We start from the raw sequence: 21,870 nt of genomic DNA on the forward strand, positions 1-21,870 counted from the left end.
AAAACCCATATTCTCATCTCCAAAAGTCATTCCTCTCTATTACTTTCCTTGACAATACAAAGCGAAAGCTGATGATTAGTCAGTGTCTGGCAGGGTGAGCTCTTATTATGAAAGAGTGCACCTCTCTGTAGGTCAAGTGCACTGAAATGTCAAACTTTGTCCCAAAGAAATAAAGACAGATGTTTTGTGGCACTTCCCTGAAAACTAATCTAAGCTGGTGATCCATCAAGCCCCCCCCCCCCTAAAGTTTCAGGTCTGAGCAATGCACAGGTTTCATCATCTCAAGGACGCCCTTCGAACAAGCTAACTCCTGTTCTCTGCCTGAGAGATCAAAGTGCTGACATCTGAGGAGATCAAAAGTAAGGCCTGCTTTGGATGTCAAGCATGTAGAAACATCAGTGACACATCTTGCTAAAACATTGTCCTCAGCTGGCTTCTTGGTAACATAAATGTCAAACATTCCTCTGTGTCCAGCTGAGTGATGCATGTTTAGAGTCTTTGACGGTGTTGTACACAGAGCTGATCTCACAGCGACTTTGACTCTCTTCCAAATCTGTTATCATACTGTTCAAGTCTGACAGGGTCCAGATGTAGGTCCAGGCTTAATTGAATTTAATTGTTTAATGTCTGGTTAAGAAGACAATTTGCAATACTTTTCCACTCTTTGATGAAATAGATACAATCATCAACTGCTCTTTCTTTTTCAGTGACAACATCAGGCAATATTTACCATTTAAACAAAGTGCCAAACAAAGTATACCAATGAAAAATAGCATGTTTAAAGCCTTAAACACATGAATAAACAATATACATCAGTGAATAGCGTTTCCCCAGATACACACAGAGGAAATTATAAAGTTCAGAAATGTGCCAGTAAAGTGAATAATAAGAGCTTTAGCCTACACAAGGAACAAACAAAATAAACAGGGAATTTTGTCAATACATGATTGTCATCGTTTAATGAAGCGTTGCAGTTGCCCACTTTGTCCATTGGGTGTCGCTCAACTACTGCACCTGGTGCATCCAGTCCCCAACCTCTGGCCCGGATTGTCTGGGTTCGTAATTGTACTCAGCCAATCAAAGCCGAGGTGGGCGGGTCTCCCTTGTTACTACAGATACCCGAAGAAGTTTGCGCCGACCTGCCGCTTCTGCACCTATGAGTTTCTACGTTGATGAATAGCCTCGGCCCGCGCGAGACAAACGAGCCGATTATGCCGAGATAAAGAGCCTGGCCTCGCGCTCAGTCCGATAATGGCATGCGATGGTTCATCCGCGGAGGATTTCCCGGACAAAGTGATGCCTAGAGCGGCTCCCTGCACGTGCAACAAGAAGTGCAGGACTCGGACCAGCAGCAGTGTTGTCTTCCTGGGATTATTCCTGCTGTCTCTGTGTCTTCACGCTGTCACCCTCGTCTGCTATTTGGACCTGCGCTCCGAAGTAAAAAAGGAAATTATCCACCAGAAGCGGGACTCCATGTTGCCTCTTGCAGGGAGTGACCTGGCTGACCCGGCGGCGGCGCTCTCGCCCGGACACCCGCGCGTGGACCCCGGGAGCAGCCGCGGCGGAGAGGGTCATGAGGTAAAAAAAAAAAAAAAAAAGCACCCAAAACACAAGACGAAACATTTTTTGTTGATTTTTTTTTTTTTTTAGAAGGCACAGCAGCTAATTCAAAACCACATTGTTTTCATTCCTCGCACGGAGGCTGTTCGTGTTCATTCACCTCCGTCTGTCCTCCTGTTCCCGTATCACGGTGTCAGGTTTGTGCCTGTGCTCTGTTATGGCATGTTTCTGGGCAACTTCTTTTACAGTAGCCTCGTCACGAAGTTATGCCTGCTCAGTTTCCAGACAAATATGTTGAAGTAGGGCTCCCGTGGCATGAGTCAGTCTCTTGGACGAAGATGCACAATGGTATAAACTTCAAGTCTGTCAGCTGGCTGAAGTCTGTCTTTTTAGGTAAACATATGAGGGAAGTCACGAGAGGTAATGTCCAGAAACGGTACCGTCATAGCACAAGAAATCACTATAGCTCAGTTAAACGTATGCTCAATGAGCAGCTTTTTACATTTCCTAAATTGAAAAGCTTTTAACCCAATTTGTCTTTTTTCCAGAGCTCTCCCTTAACAGACAGGGGTTGATTCTCAAACCCTAGGCAGCCTGCCCAGCTGGATCCCCTCGCATGGGTCATTCAGTGTGCTGCAGCAGGTGGACAGCAAATTAAGTGGATCACCAGCAGGTGCAAAGCCCAGGGGCTGATGTAAATTCATCAGGACTTAGATGGGGCAGTTGGTACTTGGAGCTGAGCCAGACTCGTTTCACATGTGTTTTCTTTTCTGGCAGCGGCCTGATTGAATGTTCAGTGTGTTGTCTGTGGCTTTGGCAACAGCCACACACATACACACAATCCTTCCTCACCACCTCCACATACTCCCCTAATCTCATCAGTACAAAGGGACTGAGTGTAGGTCTCAACATTGCTTGCTTAATTAGCTCATGTGTCACCAACTGTGTAACCTGTAAGAGAAAACGATCCTCTGTGTGGGGCACTGGCTGAACCCCTAAACATGATAACCACTCAGAGGAGTTTGTAAAGGATGGAGGCGTTTGTCTCTGCGTAGGAAACATCATGGAGTTCAGATGCTGGTTTTGGTGTTTGTAATATTTTCCTTTTACAAGTGGAAAGCTCAGCCTATTCATTTAGTGCTTTGCAAAGCTTATTTTAGTTTGGTTTCTCTGGTTAAAAGCGAGCGAGATGGGTTCGGTATTCAACCCAGATGGTGACGCTTCATGAGGTGAAAGACTGTGGCCCAGCTGTAAATATTTAAAGGCGCTGTGATGCTGTCCGTGCCAGATGTCTGCATTAAACAACTCTGATTACACATCCCACAGTTTACATAGTTGGAGAAACAGGAGCATGTGGCATTTGGACGCAGCGGCCGCACTTGTTAGCTTTTCGAGCGTTTCCTTTGAAGATATTTTTTTTGCACGGCAAAAAATTGTTTATTGGATTTTTTAACACAAGTCTTCATCAAAGGAACTTCAGCAGCATCAGTTAAATTGGATGTGACGGGCAGGTATACAGACAAGTGTAACGGAACATGAACAGTCATCCCAGACAACAACCTGAGCCAAACGGATCACGTAAAGGAACAAACATGCGAACTAATACTCATGCAGTCTACCAAAGATTTACTCCTACTCAGATGTTCTCTGTTGTGACAACCCCTCATGTCATAACAGCATTATACACCTATTTTGAGTGCACGTCAGATAGTTTTCAACTGCGCTGGACAGTGTTGAACATAAATCAACCATGCTAGACAGCATGCCAAGTAGAAAAAGACCTTCTTTTTTTATTTGGCATTTATCTCACAGCGCTTTCTTGAGTAAAAACTGAAGAAAAAGAGCTGCTGCTCTGTTGAGACGTTAGCATTGAAGAGGATAACGGTTCTTATTGAATGTACATTGACACCAGTTTTCAGAACTAAGAGTCTTCTTTTCATAACTTTTGGAGAGAAAAAAAAAACATGTTTGTCTTTGTCCACAGCCCAGGATGTTTTTTTTTTTTATCTAGAAGTTATATGAAGAATAGAAGTAACAATAATGTTTAAATAACGTAAATTTACATTCAAATCTACGAACTAGCACTTGTTTTTTTTGTTTGTTTTTTTTTAATTTTCTGTCAATACGTGTCACCTTCTTTACAGTCTTTCACAGAGGAAAGAAAACTGACCTAAACTACCCAGGCAAAACTTCAATTTTTCTTTGAATTTGGCAGCTGTTTTAGATTCACCCCTGATCTGAAGAAAATGGTTGTCGTTATAAACCCCAGATTAAGATCTTGGCTTTAAAGCTGTAATACAACAAGTTTGTAATCAGCTTTCAGGACACCACTATCTGTCCGGATGTCTGTGCAATTTAGTTTTCTCAGATGTTCGTGCAAAAATTAAAACAGGATCCTCTTTGCGAGCTTGAAGAGATTCCTCGCTCTAACGCAATTAAAACATGGAGACAATTGAAAACATGGCGAGGAGCTCTTTGTTGCAGACTTGCACTCAGAAATTATGTAGCACTTAAAATCTCACACCTTCTCAGTTGCTTCTTAACGAGAGCAGATGATGTGGTCATTAATGGTCATGCCTGGGACATGAACAAACAGTCTTTCCCTCCGCGCTCTCAGTCTGCATGCCCCTGAGCAAGGCAGTAAACCCCAGCTGTCCAGCAGATCTGCGCTGTTCCCAACAGTAAAACAGTCCCTCCCAGGTGTGTGAGTGTGTGAGACTGTGTCTGCGTGTACTTCGTCGTTCTTAGCTCTGAAACAAGAGTGCGATGAAGAGCGTCGGTTGAAAAAAAAAAAGAGCAAGTGTCACTGGCACCGAGCCTGACCCTCTTTCACCTGACCTCAGAGAGTGAGACATAATAAAAAATCCACCCATGGAACACTTAATTGTGTTAGCTTGGATTGCTTTTTCTTCTTGCCTAAGATTTTTCTTATAACCATTATATGAAATAATTTTCTCCTCTGATGTGTGCCTTCAAAGTCACACAGAGAACAGATGCTGAAACATCTGGAGCCTAGTTAACGGCTATTAAAAAAGTCAGTTTGATGAGACCCAAAGTCCTCAGCAGCCTACAAGCTCTGGGGGCGCCAGGGTGGGCTGTCACCCAATTCTGCTTTGACTGTGACCAGTGCTTGATTAGTTAAAACAGAACTATCATGTGAACATATAGAGGGAGCCTCCGTGTCGGGAACGAATCAGGGTGGACACAAGTGTTATAAAAGCGAGAGGTAGAGGAGGTCAAAACGTAAGACATGCGTGGCTGCAAACGTTTCCCCACGACGCTGAATCATCTTGACAGACGGATGGCGAAGACTAGACGCCCAGTACAGATTAAGTCCAGAGTCACAAACATCTACCAAAAATAATAAATTCTTTAAGCGTTCATGGCATTAATCTCGGAGTCACCGTGCCAGCAAGTGTTGCAACAATGACATTTGATTGGCTGCTGACAGGCAACATTTCCCTTAGGTTGAGCTCCACAGCTTTTTAGATGACAATCTATGGATGGTGTTATTAAATTACCCGAGTTATGGTTGAAAACATATGGCTTTTCCAGAGAGCAGTGTCTGATATATTGGGCTGAAGGGGTGTGGACACTTTTTTCTTTTTTTTTCGCGTGATATTGAAGAAGAAAAGGTGCCGTCACTGGAGAGACTTTTATGGACCTTGTCTCCTCGGCCCTTTTACACGGAGTTAACGCCTGTACAGTGGAGATGGGCATCCAGTCCTGCATGTGGCGCGCGCAGCCACAAGCCCCGAGTTTCACCCCGTCAACTTTGTGACCTCACATTCTCAACCGCAATTTTGGTGACTAATTGTCACTGCCGGTCCAAAGATTTCAAGGAGTTGCCGCTGGCTGAGAATGCCAGCTCGAAGAACGAGGACGCCTCAGCAGAGGCGTTTTGTTCTCACAAACTGCTTAAATGTCAGGGAGTTTGGCTTTTATAAGCGCACAAAAGGGTAAAAATACAAGCTGTTGTAATACTAAGTGTTAATAGGGCAAAAAGAAGGCTTGTGATCACTAAATTACACATCCCTGGGGTGACTGAATTTTAGTCATATCCTCACGGAGCAACGGGGAATCGCGTCCTCTGCGCGCAACAGCACCCCCCCCCCCCACGCTTTGAAGATTTGAAAGCCCTCTAATTAATAGCATTTTTCCCCTTGTGCTGAAAAAAGAATGGTTTACTCAATAGTTGGCACTTGGCATACATACCAACACATTGTCATCCTGATTTACTGTAACTCTGCGTGCCTTTGAAGGCTGTAAATGTTGTAATGAAGTTAAATGAAGCAAAGAAGGGCGCAAAAACCGTTTCTCAAAGTCGCCATAATGGAATCGCTTCTTTTTTTTTTTTCTTTCTTTCTTTTTTTTAACAGATCACTTTTGCAGCCTTCATCTCAAAACTCCATTTTGCTAGTAGCTTAGCAGATTGCTTGTTTGTTTTTTTGTCGTTCTGCCGGGGCTTAATCTCGGGCCAAAAATTGGCTGTTGAATCATGTTTGGCTGTCAGAACAGACGAAAGTGTAATGCCATATGCCTGAACATACACCCAGAATCCTTTGAGAAGTAAAAGCCCCCTATATGCCAACAGCTGGAGAGGAGATGTGGAGACACCTGCGCACCAAATGAACAGCAAACGTCGCTGCTCGCGGGAACATCTGGAGGTCTGTGTGCGTCGATAAACTGTTCCACCACACACTCCTCCTTCGGGCTGGAATTCCCGTTGCTTGTATGGTCAGACATGGCTGGCAGCTGGACAGGGATGTAGACTTTAACATCGTCGATTCAGTGGGGGGTGTTTGACATGATACAGCTCAACCCTTACCACGGGGGGGGCGGGGGGGGGGATCCCACATCTGAGACGAGGTATTGAAGAAAACTTGAAACATAACTTTTCCTGTCTGTCTTCTTATGGTCTTCCAGTGGCTCCGCTCACAAAAACCACACAAAGAGGCACGGGGAGTTCACGCTGCTTTCAGGAGAAGGAGATTTCTCGCCGTCGGGGTTTAACAACTGTGTTTACTTGAGCGTCACAGCGGGAAACATGGAATATGTCATCTTGTACCCAACTTGGATTGGCCTACAGAGGTCATGTGTCTGTCAGCAAATGTGTCTGATTGACTCCCAGCAGTAAAAATAAGTGATACATGAATATTTTTTATTATCTTGTGATCCATGCTTAGGTGCTGCACATGTCACTGCTTTGGAGATGTCAGTTGTTCAAACTCCAAGCAGATGTCCAGCACAAGTACAAGTCTGATCTGTCCTCAGCTATTGAGCGCTTTTATCCTTCACTCCTACCATTATTTAAGCTGACACTCCAAAGTGTGATGATCTCGTATATCTGCTTGAGGCTTGGCGAAAAAGCCTTTGGGTGGTCTTGTTGTTTTTCAAGCGCCAAGTTCCCTTTTGTCTATCAGGGTCCTGGGAATCCTCCAAAAATTGATCACGAACTGGCTGTCCTAACTGAATGGGACTTTGAACAATCTGCCTTTCTAAACTTCTGAATCCTGAGCACAAAATGTTTTTTCTCTATCATCAGAGCCAGTCTGGCATGTTGCAGAGTTCATGTGAATTTAGGATGACCAGAACCAGTCACACGAAAACACAGGCATGCGGTTTGTCCCGCCAGTCACTCGCCCATGGGAACACCCCACTCGCTCTCGCATAGCTTTCCCTGGTTTTTTTTTTTTTTTTTTTTTTTTTTTTTTTTAGGTATGAGCTCAGAGCAGCTTCATCAGATCTTTTTCATTTATTTTTTATTTTTTTAGCTTATTCATGCTACCTCTGAATAGGACCAGGTGGGTATTGCTCTCACATTAACCACAATTCATACACTCCTTTTGTGTGAAAAGGTGAATTTTAGAGCAGTCTAGTCCAGGTGAGAGTGTCTGAAACGGCACAAACGCAGACAAAAGTGACTCTGGTTACCGGATGGGTTACAGCCCCAATGGGACAGACAATGACTTGGCCGCAAATGAATGTGCTTCCTGACAGTGTCTCACATCTTTTCGAATGCCCCAAATTGTGTCTGTGCAAACATTATACCTTAAGAATAGAAAGGCCACTTGTAGGCTGTTGGTTTTGCTCTCAAACCCTTGTATCACTCTTTCCTTATTTGGCCTTACAGGATTTGCATGCGATGATCCTGGCCTGCAAACAGAAATGAGGAGAAACTCTGAAGAAAGCCACGAGTATTCTGCTCTATAAATTCCGGTACTCATTAAGATTATCTTTCCTGTTTTGTTTTTTGTTTTTTTTCACCAGGAGAAGTATCTGCACAGAAATAGTGAATTCCATGCCACAGAGGACCACAGGGGGATAACTCAGCGATCGAAAAGGAGTCCCGGCAAGCAGCCAGAAACGGGTATGTTGGGTTTTTTTTTTTTTTTTTCTTTTTTTTTTTAGGGGGTAGGTTGATCATGATGATCTCCTGTTGTGTCTTGTGTCTGCAATTACTCAGAGACGCAACACTCCAAACACTGGTGGCCAAGGTTCTTTAAGCAACACACCATATTCAATCATTCAACCAAAAATATATAAAAAGAATATTTTTACAGCCACTAAATGGTCTTTATTTTTTTTTGTCATTTTGCCTACTTAATCTGTAATAAGGGTGGAATAAATTTAACACATGTATTAAAATCTCATTTCCAAAGCCCATAAACTAAGCTTATCTTCATCTTCATCATAAAAAAAGGGTTTCCACTTCCTGATTCATCCCAGCTGCACATACTGTATATGACACCTAAAATATCCTTTTAAAAATGTAAGTGTCTTATCTATCCAACCTAACGTAAGTAGTGCTTCAGAAGCATAGGAGCGGGCATTTATGCAAGGGAAGTAACATCTCATGGGCTTTTAGGATTTTAATTGACTGATTTGTATTATGTATCTGTTTGTAAAAATGTAAAAGCCTCCCATCAAGGAAATGAATTACGAACCTCAAATGAAACAATAAAGTCGAATGACCCTTAAAAACAAGAAAACCTCTTTCCTTCCTATCCAGTGTTACATATCCTTTGTTACTGTAGCCTAAAGTTCAAACGTGAATGCAGTGAAGAGTGTTGTGTGTTGACCTTTTCCGGGTATGCAATAGGAGCAGTCTGACCCTGCCTATTAACCCTCTCTGTGTCCTTGAGTGTTGGCTTTATTTCATTCCAGGTCTTCCTTTCACGACAAAATAACTCCAACAATTGCTCTCTGGTGCACCTGCATCATGATCAGTCCATTTTCTGGAAGTGCTTGGCAACCAGCAGCTGGATTGTGGGCCCTGGTTTCCATAATGTTGCTTGTTTGGAGGGGATTCAGGACAGTGTAAATAACAGGCTTGTGTTGGGCTTATGGCTCTTTAAATTTGAAAACAGTTTGTTAACAGTTTCTCACTTTTTGTGGAAATCTATTATTTTACCACTTTGTGCCTATTTAACAAAGCAGCTTGCCCACATAATGTTGCCTAGTTTATAGAGCGAGTGATTTAACAGAATGGGATTGATTATTACTTGGATAGCAAACAAGGAGTTTGGGAGGGTTTCACCAATTTGAAACAGACAGTGAAAGCCTTTTTACTGATTTCCCTTCGTCTCGAAATAATATAAGGGTCCCCGATGTATATCTCTTTTTTTTTAATTCATTGACCAAGCAGCTGGATTACAAGTTTGGAATCCAGCTGTGCTATCCGTCAGGTTTGAAACATGAAAACTTGATAATCTTTCTGTAGAACAAGCATTTCCTTTCAGGAGCCAATTATCATCTGAGGCTATCTGGGTTTTATTAATCCCAACAAATGGATTTATCGTAATCAATGGCTTCACAGAGAGCCGCAAGGTTGACATGTCTGAAAGTGCTTTTGTAGTTTTTATTTAGAATGCTAGCTATGCAAGTAAAAAAAAAAAAAAAAAGCCTAGCCTTTGAAGTTTCATGTCTCAGTGCAACAAGTGCAGCATGATCACAAGGCATTCCGATGTCTGTGGCGTGACACTGAATACTTGGGGGGAAGTTTAGTGATTGTGTTTAAATTAGAAGAAAAAACTCACCTTTGAGACTTTCTACATAAATCAGTAAAGTCCCGAGCCTCTAAACACTAATCATTCCCAGGTCTCTCCTCTGCTCTCAGCGCACAGACAAAGGCTTTTGTAATCTCAGTCTTAGGTGTGTGTGTGGTGTGTGTGCGTGTGTGCGTGCGTTCTGGGCACTCCTAACGGGCACCAGATTCCAGATAGGGCTGCTCGTTAACAGAAATCTATGCGGATGCATCCAGTCATTTAGCCAGAGGAGAAACACTGGCCATATGTTTGAGGGGGACTCAAACTGTGAGGTTTTAAGGTTAAATGGCCTTTGTAGTTGTAATGACATGGTAAACACAAGAGCAGCGAGACGGCTTTTTGAAAGGGTTCTTCAGCTGCACACACACACACACACACACACACACACACACACAGAGGCACACTAAGTGCGTTCTGTCTTTCAAGGGCTGACATAGATGCCCCATCAACATCCACGCACACACACACACACACACACGCTCACGCTCACATGTGTTTTAAAAAGAAGACTCACACACAAACACACCCACATAGACACACTTTCATCTGCATTCTCCATCTGGGCTTAATTCAAAGAAAAGGATTTTGGCAGGATAAAGTATCTCTCTAATGATCTTCTCCAGTTCCACTGCCTGTGAATGCTTAAGGCACTTGTTCATACAGAGGAGGTGAAACCACACTTACAAATTACTACACTAGAAGATACCACAGACTGACATACCTCCACTCCAGTGTTCAGCACTGCACCTCACAATCTGTTATTTTAGCCTATTTTTGATACCTTCACAGAATGAGCAGGATATTTGAGATGTTATCTGAGATAATAATTGTTCAAGAGCCCATTTGAAGCCTGATCACACTGCTTTGCTATTTTACAGAATCGACTGGAAAGGAGAGGAGGAAAGAGAAGAAAAAAGGTAATCCTTAGACTGCAAACTGCCGCCTGTTTTCAGGATGTTACTTGAAAACTCGTCCAGATCCCCACTATGTTGGATTACACAAAATGACAGGTTTTCCATATTTAATTCTGTCCTTTGGGGATATTTCTTCTGCCTCTGTGCTGTCTTCATATGATAGTTTACAGTCTGCACAGATGCTATACAGACTGTGATTCCTGCCTGCAAATTTTTGATTTCAGGCTATATAAATAAATTCACTCTCCAGACGCTCAGTCTGATGCATTCTGCTTTCTCTCTTAGGCGGGAAAAAGAGGTCAGTGCCAGGGCCTCCTGGTCCCCCTGGTCCACCGGGCCCACAGGGGCCACCGGGCATCCCTGGAATCCCCGGTATTCCTGGGAGCAATGCTGTGGGGCCTGCAGGACCCCCTGGACCCCCCGGGCCACAGGGACCTCCGGGCAGTCAAGGTCCATCAGGTATAAAACAGAAACGACATGATAGCCAAGAATCGAGCCAGAGAAGCTGAAAACACCCACGAGTTGAGAGATTTGTTCTTAGATTACAGTACTTTCCTGCATGGAGACGCGTTCCCACACTAGAAGGGGGCTCAGGTTGTCAAAATTGTTGAACTCATTGCCTTCTCAGTGCGGGTCTCTGGTGCAGCCTGTCAAACATACTGTGGGATAGCTGTAATCCATCTTTAAACTATTTCACTGTTTGTTTTGTTTTAATCATCATCTCTTCTTCTCGGCAGTGTCGAAGGCCAGAATTTTATCTTGTATCTCCCTTTTCTCTTTTATTGTTACAGGGGTTCCCGATAGGACGAAAACAAAGGAATTCCAGGTAGATCACGTCAGCTTTTAAAATTAAATTTCAGCCTGACACAAAACCCCTGACGAAACCGCCGTTCCTCTTGTTTTACCGCGCATCCAGATTAGTCACCAGAGATCTTTTGTGTTTTTCAGCCTGCAGTGGTTCATTTGCAGGGGCAGGAGACGACAATCCAAGTGAGAGAAGGTGGGTCCTCTGTCTGTTCTCGGTTGTACTTACTCCTCTGTGTTTGACACAGAACAATAAACAGGCTTAATCCCTGTCAGTGTCCTTCGTCAGAAATCTGTGTCTGCAACTGGTTTAATAAACGCTTGCCTGCTAAACCGTAGTCTTGTGCCAGAGTAAATAAACATGCCAGTTTTAGTCGTTTTTGAAATGTATTTTCTATATTTGATGCAGCTAGACTTAGAGTTTATGGTTTAAATGGTTAAATATTGCTACCTCTGTTCTATAAGATTATAGTGAATATCAAATAATTCTAGAGCTATTGTAGGATTACTATACAGTTACAGGCTTATATTAATGTTGAAATAAGACCCATATTAACTCGGGTCAGAAGCAGAAGCACCCTTTTCTAACACACTTTTTTCACATTTACTTTGAAATAAAAAAAAAAAAGCCCAAGCATCATTAGTTTGTTTGTTTTTTACTGCCAGAGCTGAGCTCTGGTTTCAGTTAAACACCGCTGATAGCTGTTTATGATGACTGTTTGCCTCTTGTTTGTTTGTTGTGACATGTTTAGATCTTTCTGAAGGCATCCTTAGGAACTGGAAAATGGTGTCCATCCATCATCGTGTGTTTAAAATGCACTCTCGCTCTGGAGAGCTAGAAGTGCTGCTGGACGGGGTCTACTTCATATATAGTCAGGTAGAAGTGAGTACGGTCCTTGACGTAACTCTTATAACTTACAGTTCAGAGTCTAAAGAACTGGCAGTTTAAAGTTAAGATTTAAACCTTGCTTCTTCCTCTTTTTTTTTTTACACGTAAAGTTTTGAGTTATATTTTAAGACATAGCTTTTCTGTCTGTAGTAAAATATGAATGTCTATAACTCAAACCCATGTTGATATTCCAGCTGTTTCAGCTTCAAATAGGCTCCTAAATATCATGTGGACTTGTTTTGACTACCCCTCTCAGTCTCTTGTGAATTTTTATGTCTCCCCCACTTAACCAGGTGTACTACCTCAACTTCACCGACATTGCCAGCTATGAGGTGATGGTGGACTCCAACCCGTTCCTGCGCTGCACCTGCAGCATCGAGACGGGACAGCGCAAGTTCAACACCTGCTACACGGCTGGTGTGAGCCTGCTGCGCGCCGGCCAGAGGATCTCCATACGCATAGTGTATGAGGACACACTCATCAGTATGACCAACCATACCACTTTCCTGGGTAGTGTAAGGCTTGGAGAGGCTCCATCTGCTGGACAGAACTGATAACTACACACCACAGCAGCACTCAAAAAAAAAAAGGGAAACGTTGTTCACTGAGGTTAAATCAGAAACTGTCCAGCCAATGTCTTTCCCCTGTGTTAAGGAAAACATTAACCTTGAGGAGCTCATGGCCGACTTGTGTCCACTTTCACAATTCTGTATTAAAAAGGACGATATAATATGTTTTGCTTCCCCTCAAATGTCCTCATCAAACAAAAGTCTATTTATAGTCACCATTTTGTGTCAACACAGACGCCATCTCTATAACAAGGAAGGACACTGCTCTGACATATACTAAATATTTACATATTTGAAGTGCTGTTGAATGATAATCTTTTATCTCCAAACACAGGCTACTCAAAATGTTTTATTTGCAATTTGTATACTTGGCCTTTTTAACTAATTTAATTATATTAACAGTTATAACCAAGTGGTTTAACAAGGGGCATAAAGCTCCATATGCCCCTGGGTAATAAAAATGATTAACAGAGCATTTGAATATTCAAAGCAAGTATAACGGTATCCATGCAAAGCTGAGAAAACCCCATTAAAACTGGAGTTATAAGGTATTCACAGGGCAACAGCACTATATATTTTGCACACATTTGCACTACAGCATCCATGCAGAATATCAGTGATATGTTTTGTTACAGTGCTATTGTTTAGCTACAGTATGAGTGAATCCATGTGGAGAAATGATAGTTGTTTATACGTCTCTGTAAATATTGTATATAAAATGGGATATACTTTTGTAAATGGAGTTGATTGATGGATTAAAATGTTTCATTTTCTGTCTAAAGGCATTTGTCTGTCTTTTGTGTATGAGCAACGAGTGGTATTGATTTAAAAGGTTAAACTTATTTCACATTTGAGTCTGCTGGCACCAGTACAGACGACGACGAATGGTGTTCTTTGAGTGAGGCCTTTTGTCTTTATTAAAATGTGGCTTTTACTTTGACTGCAAGTTTCACAATACAATAAATTTCGGCTGTACTCTTCATACAGTCTAAATGAGTTCCATCTTGAGAGGCAGAGGCAAGAAAGCTCCTCATTTAGAAACTCATTTAGTAACAGAATATTTCAGGTTTCCAAGGTTAACTGATGTGTGACCTCATTCATTTCAGCAACTTGTAGACGTTTAGTCTGCTTTCTAGTCTCACAGTACTTTACAATGCTTTATTATCACTCATAACATTTGTATTTTGTCTCAGTCTTTTCTTGGTGCACAGAGCCAGAGTAAAAAAAAAAAAAAAAAAAGATTTTTGCAAACTCCAATGGGACAATTCTACAATTAAATCAGCCACGTTCTGAGGGAGTTATTGGGAAAATTGCCAGGATGTCTCAAACAAAGGAGGTATGTCACTGATTATGCAGGATGGAGTCATCTTGGACATTGTACTACTGAGATTTATGCCATTAGTGAGCGTTCAGATAACGCTGCAATAATACGTTTTCTCCTAATGCTTTGTTTTCTCTAAGGACTTAAAGCCAAGTGCTTTGCAAAGAGCTCAGAGTTCTCTGAAGGTCTCTTCTAGGAGAGGAATACGGGAACAGAGCAGCTGCAGAGGTGGTTTGAAAATGTGTCCATTAGTTACGGTCTAATCTGTTAGTGAGCACATAAACAGTGTACGCTAAGTTAATAAAATGCAAGTATTATGTTTATTCCCCCCTTTGTCAGCTCCAACATCATTCCTGTATTTAACTGCTAACATTAACAAACAGCCAGACATAAGAGGTAAAACTACATTTAAGTATTTGGCCTGAGCAACCCACTGTGTGCCATTATTTTGAATAAGTGTAACTAACCTTTTCTCACAGGAAATAAATTAGAGATCCCTTGGACCATTTCTGCGTAGCAAGGAAATGCGATTTCACTGAAGGACAACAGAATTGTTGTCCAAGAGGATGGTTATTACTTGGTGTTTGGACAAGTATTGTGTCACTTTAATTCAAGCATAACTAAATTGATTTACATCTGATTTGTTCCAACTATTCTGCTAATGTTCTGCTAAATTCACAGGTTTTGTTAACAAGCCAAAGTACTGTTATGGGTCACATTATTCAAAGTTGAAGGTCAACTCAAACAGGAATAACATAAACAGAGCTATTGCGTTGCCTGCAAGAAATGCCAGATCATACTCCTGCCAATACTCCTTCCCCACTGCAGATCAGAGAGGTACTGTGTGGCTGTAAGGCTGCTATATCCTTACCTTTTGTATAACACTGTATGAATCTCTCTCTCTTTTTAAGTGATAACATATGTTACATCTATCTATCTATCTATCTATCTATCTATCTATCTATCTATCTATCTATCTATCTATCTATCTATCTATCTATCTATCTATCTATCTATCTATCTATCTATCTATCTATCTATCATCTATCCATCCATCCATCCATCCATCCATCCATCTATCCATCTATCCATCTATCCAGCCAGCCAGCCAGCTCAACAACAACCTGACTAAGCTCAGAGCATAAACAAAATTAGCCAGACTATATAATACAATAATATAGTAGAAAATGTATTGGTTGTAATTTTTAGTTCTCTATCTCAAACCACAATACATAGGCTACCTTTGAATTCCCTTAGGTTACATCTTCAACAAATGATGAGTAAGATGTAATTTTTTTTTAGTGTAGATAACGTCATACAATTTAGGATTGCTTGCAGGAGGGTTTTTGCCGTCCTTGGATTTATCCTGGCTAAGACTTTGTCCCTGTTTCAACTATTTTTGCTAAGCTAAGCAGAAAGGCTGCTAGCACTATGTCTATGTAGGCTAGTGTGCTGTTCACCTTATTTATCATGACTTGTGCTGCTTCCATTGTGGCAAGGTCACCCTTGTGAAAGAGTTCTTGATCTCAATGGGTTAATTACCTGGTTAAATAAAGGTTAAATAAATTTAAAAAGAGAGAGAGAGAGAGAGAGAGAGAGAGAGAGAGAGAGAGAGAGAGGGCCAGGACCAGGGAAATTGTCACTATTTATTGAGCAAGCTGACGAACTGTCTCCTGCTGTTTTCATTGTGCTAAGCTTAGCTGACCCTCTGATTCGAGCTTAATATTTAGCCTCTATATCCCCGATTTATAAGATGTATTGGTCCTTCCATATACCTAGCAAGAAAGTGTTAGCCTATAGGCTGCATGTATTTCTCACATATTGATTTAATTTTTTATTCTGAGGCCATCTTGCTGCTTTTTGGGGGGGGGTTTCAAACACAGCATAACAAAATATCTTTTCAAGAATAGTATTTACGAGTACAGCTTGGCCTTTATTCTGTCTATATGCATATAGGTGTTGAAGCTGTTAGTAGCCTAAGAAAGATGTTGTGCATTTTATTTATAGGCCTATACTGCAGATTCTCTATCACAGACATGCAGTGCAGCTGCATCAAGACAATGAGCTTGAATTGTTGATAGCTTACCATACAGGCCTTCTGCCTTCATCTGTTTGCATGTAGACTTAACATTTATTGATGTTAAACTGCTAAATTGGATGCCAAGTTCTCATCTTGTGAATGAAAGATAACAACTTTGCAAACTGCTGTAGCAGGAAGTAGGAGACTGACACTGAAATGTGTGAGGGGAAGTTGATAAAGGACAGAGTGACAGCATTACAAATAAATGCCGGGAATAGTCCTTCTTATAGGCCAAAAGTAATTTTATCTTTTAGCTTCAACTTACAATTGTATTTTCCTCCACCTGTGTGCTACCACCACCTTTCATCAGTCTATTTTAATATGTCTCTTATACCTCGCTGGGGGCTTCCCTGCTGCTCCACCTCCGCGCTGTCTGTTTATTTGTTCCTCTCATCTATTTCGGTACGGTTTCCGCTTTCCTAAGAATATGTCAGGAACAAACAAATGTTTAAATTTACACCGCGTGGGGTGTATCCTGGTTGTAATTAACTTCTAAACACTGTAAATAGCTCCTTAAATAAAATTACTATCAATTGGATATAAAGCTTTGGTACATAGGAATTATCTTCATGGCTTTTTCTTTAATATTGTTTAGAATTTTGCAAATGTATACAGTATCTGGTTACACAAAAAAACAGATATATTACCATCTCTGTTTTTTTAATCATTTAAAAAAAATAAAAGGTCAATTCTAAGATTTCTCCACAGAAAGTTAAATATCATTGGCCAAGCCTTTATTTTCTAAATATAGTATCCTTAATGCCTATCTAGTGTCTGCAGCTGTTTTCCCTATCTGTTTTTTTAAAGCATGGGTATAAGAGGGTGTGTGTGTTTGAGCTCTGACAGCAGTTGTGGTACAGCAGCAGAAGCAGCAGCACAGAGAAGATGGTCAGACATATGTTTTCTCATCTTGTACTACTCTGGTCACTCACTCGTGACCTCAGTATAGCTGGACTTATATATCACAAGCCAAAGGTACGCTCAGAATGGATCATTTAAATTCTTAATGAAAACTGTAATAATATTGCAATTTGAAGTCCTTCGAGTCACACATTGCTTTGTTTGAGATCTTAAAACTGTTAAGGTTGTTTAACTTTGGTTTCCATGGTTCACTCTATTATTATTATGATTATGATTAATGTTCCTTTCATTTCAAGGAGGGGTCCTGGAACAACCAGAGTCTCTTTTCTGTCCCTGTGGATTTGGATGTAAGTCTGAGAAGACTAGACCTGTCCAATAACTTCATCAGACAGTTGCACACACTTGCTCTGCCATACTTGGAACAGCTGGACCTGACCTCCAACCAGCTGGATCTCATCTCCGAAGGGGCTTTTGAAAACCTGGCTCGACTTGAAGAGTTGAATTTGTCCAGAAATGCGCTGAACAACAACTTTGGCAGCAACACTAAAGCCTTCCAATCCATCAGCAGACTGAGGAGTTTGGACATTTCAATGAACGGGTTGAGTGATGATGCAGTGGAGCTGTACCTTCGAAACAAATCATCTCTTGATCAACTTAAGCTGACGGGAAACGCTTTAACAAGACTTTCACACAACTTGTTTAAGGAGAGTAAAGGTTTGAGGTCCATTACTATTGATGCCAATCTGATATCAGTGATAGAACCAGGGACTTTTGAACCGTTGGACAAATTAGAGACGCTAAACCTTGCCAAAAATAACCTTGCAAATATCTGTGATTTTAAACTTCATCAGCTGAAATATTTGAATCTGAGTAGAAATTCTGTTCAGTTCTTTGTTACACGTGAGGACAACAAGTTGTACAGGCTGGAAATTCTTGATCTGAGTTACAACAAACTTATATATTTCCCAATTGTTCCAAAATTGAATAGCTTGAGGTATCTTTACCTACAGAATAACCTGATAGGTGTCTTAAATTCAGAGGCAACAATGGTGTCTGAGGTCAATGCTCTTTATAGTGAAATTATGAGAGAGAGAACAGTAACAAAGAACAAGCTACACTCAAACTGGAGAATGATGCCCCTAATTTATATCGACCTGAGCTACAACCACTTCAGATCTTTCCCAATTGAGACTTTAAACCTTTTATCGTCTTTACAAACTTTAAATTTCAGCAATAACTGCCTGCAAACAATTGCCTGGAATATTAGAAATCACAATGAATCAGGACACCATCGGCAACTTCTGTTCCGCTCCTTAAAGTACCTTGACCTGCAGAGCAACGGACTTGTATCAGTTTCTCCGTTTTTTCTCAAAGCACTCACACAAATAGAGACGTTAAATCTGCAAGACAACTCTGTGCAACCTTGTTCCACTTTGGACGATTTGAAAATCTCCCAATCAAAACAGCAAATGAATTTCAACACTTCTTGTGTTCACTTTGGGCATTTGAAGACTCTTAAACAACTGAATCTTAGAGAGAACAATATAAGAGTTCTTCAACAAAACACATTTCAAGAAACCGCCTTAATTTCTCTGAACCTTGCAAGAAATCCCCACATGGTGATGCAAGCTGGTGCTTTGGAAGATGTTCAAAATACTCTGGAGTCTTTGATTATAAGTGACACAAATATGACCAGTTCTGATTTATTTCTACCTTTTATGCCAGTGTTAACTCATTTAAACATCTCGAACAACAATCTCGATTTGATTCCATATAGTTTAAGCTCTTCTCCGCTAAGGGAACTTGACATAAGAAATAATAATTTCAAGTCTTTAAACCATTCTTTGATTCTCAATTTATCTCTGAGCCTGAATCTCATGTATGTAAGTAGTAATAATTTTAATTGCTGTGACAACAAATGGCTGACAGTCCTACACGAGTTAAAGATAAACCTGCCTGATATTAACGACACGGTGTGCTTCACAAGTGATGGATATGTTGGGATGACGGAGTATCTACAAAACCCAGCAGTGCTTTGTTTGTTAGGTACAAAAACACAGGAAATCCACATTGGACAGATAATAGTAGTTGTTTTATTTGTAACTGTATCAATTACAGTGTTAATTGTGTTCACAAGGAAGTTGTGTTGTTCACAGGACTCATTTATAGTGTAATCATAACCCAGAGTCATACCCAGACTTTTTGCATGCTCACATGGCTTAACTGATAAAGGAGCTAATTCATGTTGGATCTGATGCCTCTGGGGAATATCTGTTTTATTCTCATTGAGCTGTAAGAAATGTTTCAACATCCAGTGTTTGATGTCAATAATACATTGAAAATTATCCAGAAAATTATATATGTATGTATATATACTGTATGTGTATATATATATATTTTATTGATAAATGATGGGACCAAGTGGAAACATATACAGATTAAAACAACAGTGGACCAAGAAATGACCCTTAAGGGACTCCATAAGGGATACTTATACTTCATCAGATAAAAAAAAAAGTGTTTTCATGGAAACAGAAGTCAGGATTAATGGCTTCCTGTAGATATTGGAGTTCGAATGTTTAAGGGGAATCCTGGTGTATATATTGTTCTTAGTTTTTATATTTTTTACATTTTTAGTGCTTTTGTACTTTGTATTCCTTATTATACATGCATCAATCTATGAACTAACAGGATGTAATTAATGAGGTGAAGTTAAACCTCTGTCATTTGGCAAATATTGCTGTTCTAATTTTTCTTCAAGCTTCATTAAAGCGTTTGCTGATGTTTCCCTTGTTAATCTGAATGACATGCATCAATCTGTAACCCGTGTAGCCAAAGTGTGATGTTTGAAATTGGCTTTATTGACTCCCAAGTTGTCTGGTGCGCGCCAAATTCCCTAATCAGGCAGAAAATATTTTGCCCATCTCTCTTTGTGAAATGTTTGTAAGTTCAACATTGGCTCAGATTTCCTTGAAGTCTGTAAGGGTTTGCACAACTTTCCTAGAACCTTGACTGAACTCCTCAACAATTTAATATCACTCCAAAATGAGCCCTTGTACAAGTTAATCCTATTTTCATGATTCAAGATGTTTATAGTCAATTTGGTTATACAAGAACAATCGTGTGAAATTCTTATTCTAAGATCTCCTTTGACAGGGGCTAGGTATTATATATAAAGACAGAATGAAATAAAAAAGATAATATACCAACAGATCAAACAATAAGAATAAATGGTGGTGAAGCAGGTGGGTGAAGAGGGGTTAATCACCCCCTCATCCTATAGTCCACACTGACCGCTTGGTCTTGGAGCAGTTCAAGAAGCTCATTCCCGTTGCTGCAGGAGATCAACTGAACAACGATGTGTCGTCAGCCGACTTCTCAATTGGTGTTTTCAAATTTGTGTTGCCAAGCAGTCGTGTGTTTAGAGTGAATACAAAAGGGGGCTGAGGACACAGACCTTTGGGTACTCTTGTGCTAACGGTCAACGCTGACGAAGTGCAGCTGTCCAATCTCCCCACCTTGAGGCAGTCCATCAGGAAGTCAAGGATCCAGTCACACAGTGCTGTGTTCAGGCTCAGCTCCTGGGGCTCAGCGAGGAGCCTGGAGGGCACTCGAGTCTGAGCTGTAGTGTACAAACAGCATCCTCACATAGGTGTCCCTCCCCTCAATGTAGGATACGGGCCATGGTGTTCTACTGTCCTCTGTGGTTCGGTTGGGCCGGTATGCAAATTGCCTCTCAAAATACTTGATGGCTATAGTGGTGAGCGCTATGGGGCCCCTGTTGTTGAGGCCGGTCACAACATTGGTTGTTTCGGGATGGGGACGATTGTGGTGGATTTGAAAAAGGAGGGGAAAGTCCGGAGGGTGAGCGAGATGTTGAAGATCTCTGTGACCTGGCCAGGAATGCCATTAGGGCTGATGCTGACGTTGCGTTGGTTAATATGTTTGAATGACCAGCGACATCAGCCTCAGTGATGGAGAGTCCTGATCTGCAGTGGTGGTGGGAGGGTGGGGAGGGACAGAGATCAGATTACCAAAATGGCTATTGCATAACTCAATCAATATTAAAACCGGAATTTGTTTGTGCTTTTCAATTCATAATTTATGTGGCCCTGACCCTGAGAAAATGTCATCAAATACAATGGGTCATGTGCTGTTATAAATACGGTGTTACTTTGAACCAGAATATGTTGGCATTCTTCTTTTTAAAAAATAACCCCCAATTTCTTTGAGGGTAATGTGAAAGAATGGGGCTCAGATGCCAAGACCTTTGATGTCTGTGAATTTATGTTTTTATTTGAGCAATTTGAACTCCACCAAGCCATAAAACATCGAGTGGAAAAGCTACTATCATTCAGTGCGAGGTAAATTCACACTCAATAAACCAGACTGAATTTGGAACCACACTTTGAGGAAAAACAGACTCCGTGTAGCACATACTGTACATATTTAAAGAAACTTATAACGCGTACAAAACAGACATGCGTGGTTTCAAGCTTTATAACATGTTGCATTGTTAAATGCATCGAAATGAAAAGTAACCCACATTTAAAATATGTGATTACAACCTCAAAAGGTGGTTTGCCTAAAGTGCTGTTGTAGGATGCTATTATGTTGGCTTAGTGTCCTTTTATTGGCACATCCCTTACCTTTAAACAGATGCAGATTGGCATTTTGCAGTTCTCATACCCATAACCACTTTGTCCACTGAGTAGAGAAAGCGCAATGATGCCAGCTTTAAAGGAGCCAGGATTCTTTTATCAATCTGCCTCTTGAGCAATGTAACTGAAGGAAATGTCTTTGTTGCCCCACCCACACAAGATT

The 21,870-nt window shown here is 41.0% G+C and overlaps 2 protein-coding genes and 1 pseudogene across 5 annotated transcripts; all 3 read left to right on the forward strand.

Moving 5' to 3' along the window:
• The first annotated feature begins 745 nt into the window (after positions 1–745).
• eda (ectodysplasin A) lies at positions 746–13,565 on the forward strand. Of its 3 annotated transcripts, none has more exons than XM_079352844.1 (8): positions 746–1,578; positions 7,831–7,930; positions 10,487–10,525; positions 10,808–10,981; positions 11,314–11,348; positions 11,471–11,522; positions 12,091–12,209; positions 12,509–13,565. In XM_079352844.1, exons 1-8 carry the CDS (start codon positions 1,252–1,254, stop codon positions 12,767–12,769), a joined length of 1,107 nt encoding a protein of 368 aa, XP_079208970.1. In that variant the 5' UTR covers positions 746–1,251; the 3' UTR covers positions 12,770–13,565. The 3 variants fall into 3 exon arrangements, with proteins under 3 accessions (XP_079208970.1, XP_079208969.1, XP_079208968.1); XM_079352843.1 differs by having other exon boundaries at positions 748–1,578; positions 12,079–12,203; XM_079352842.1 differs by having other exon boundaries at positions 750–1,578; positions 12,079–12,209.
• Positions 13,566–13,668: 103 nt separating this feature from the next.
• On the forward strand, positions 13,669–14,987 carry LOC306829445 (tumor necrosis factor ligand superfamily member 13B-like; annotated as a pseudogene). Its single transcript has 6 exons — positions 13,669–13,682; positions 13,921–14,120; positions 14,246–14,336; positions 14,445–14,501; positions 14,585–14,697; positions 14,787–14,987. The product of its transcript is annotated as a tumor necrosis factor ligand superfamily member 13B-like (transcript).
• Positions 14,988–16,911: 1,924 nt separating this feature from the next.
• Positions 16,912–19,230, forward strand: LOC306829647 (transforming growth factor beta activator LRRC33-like). The gene is made up of 2 exons (XM_079352758.1): positions 16,912–17,160; positions 17,343–19,230. Exons 1-2 carry the CDS (start codon positions 17,071–17,073, stop codon positions 19,218–19,220), a joined length of 1,968 nt encoding a protein of 655 aa, XP_079208884.1. The 5' UTR covers positions 16,912–17,070; the 3' UTR covers positions 19,221–19,230.
• Positions 19,231–21,870: the final 2,640 nt, after the last annotated feature.

The sequence above is a fragment of the Symphodus melops genome, assembly GCF_947650265.1.
Source record: "Symphodus melops genome assembly, chromosome: 9".
In the NCBI taxonomy this organism is placed as follows: domain Eukaryota; kingdom Metazoa; phylum Chordata; class Actinopteri; order Labriformes; family Labridae; genus Symphodus; species Symphodus melops.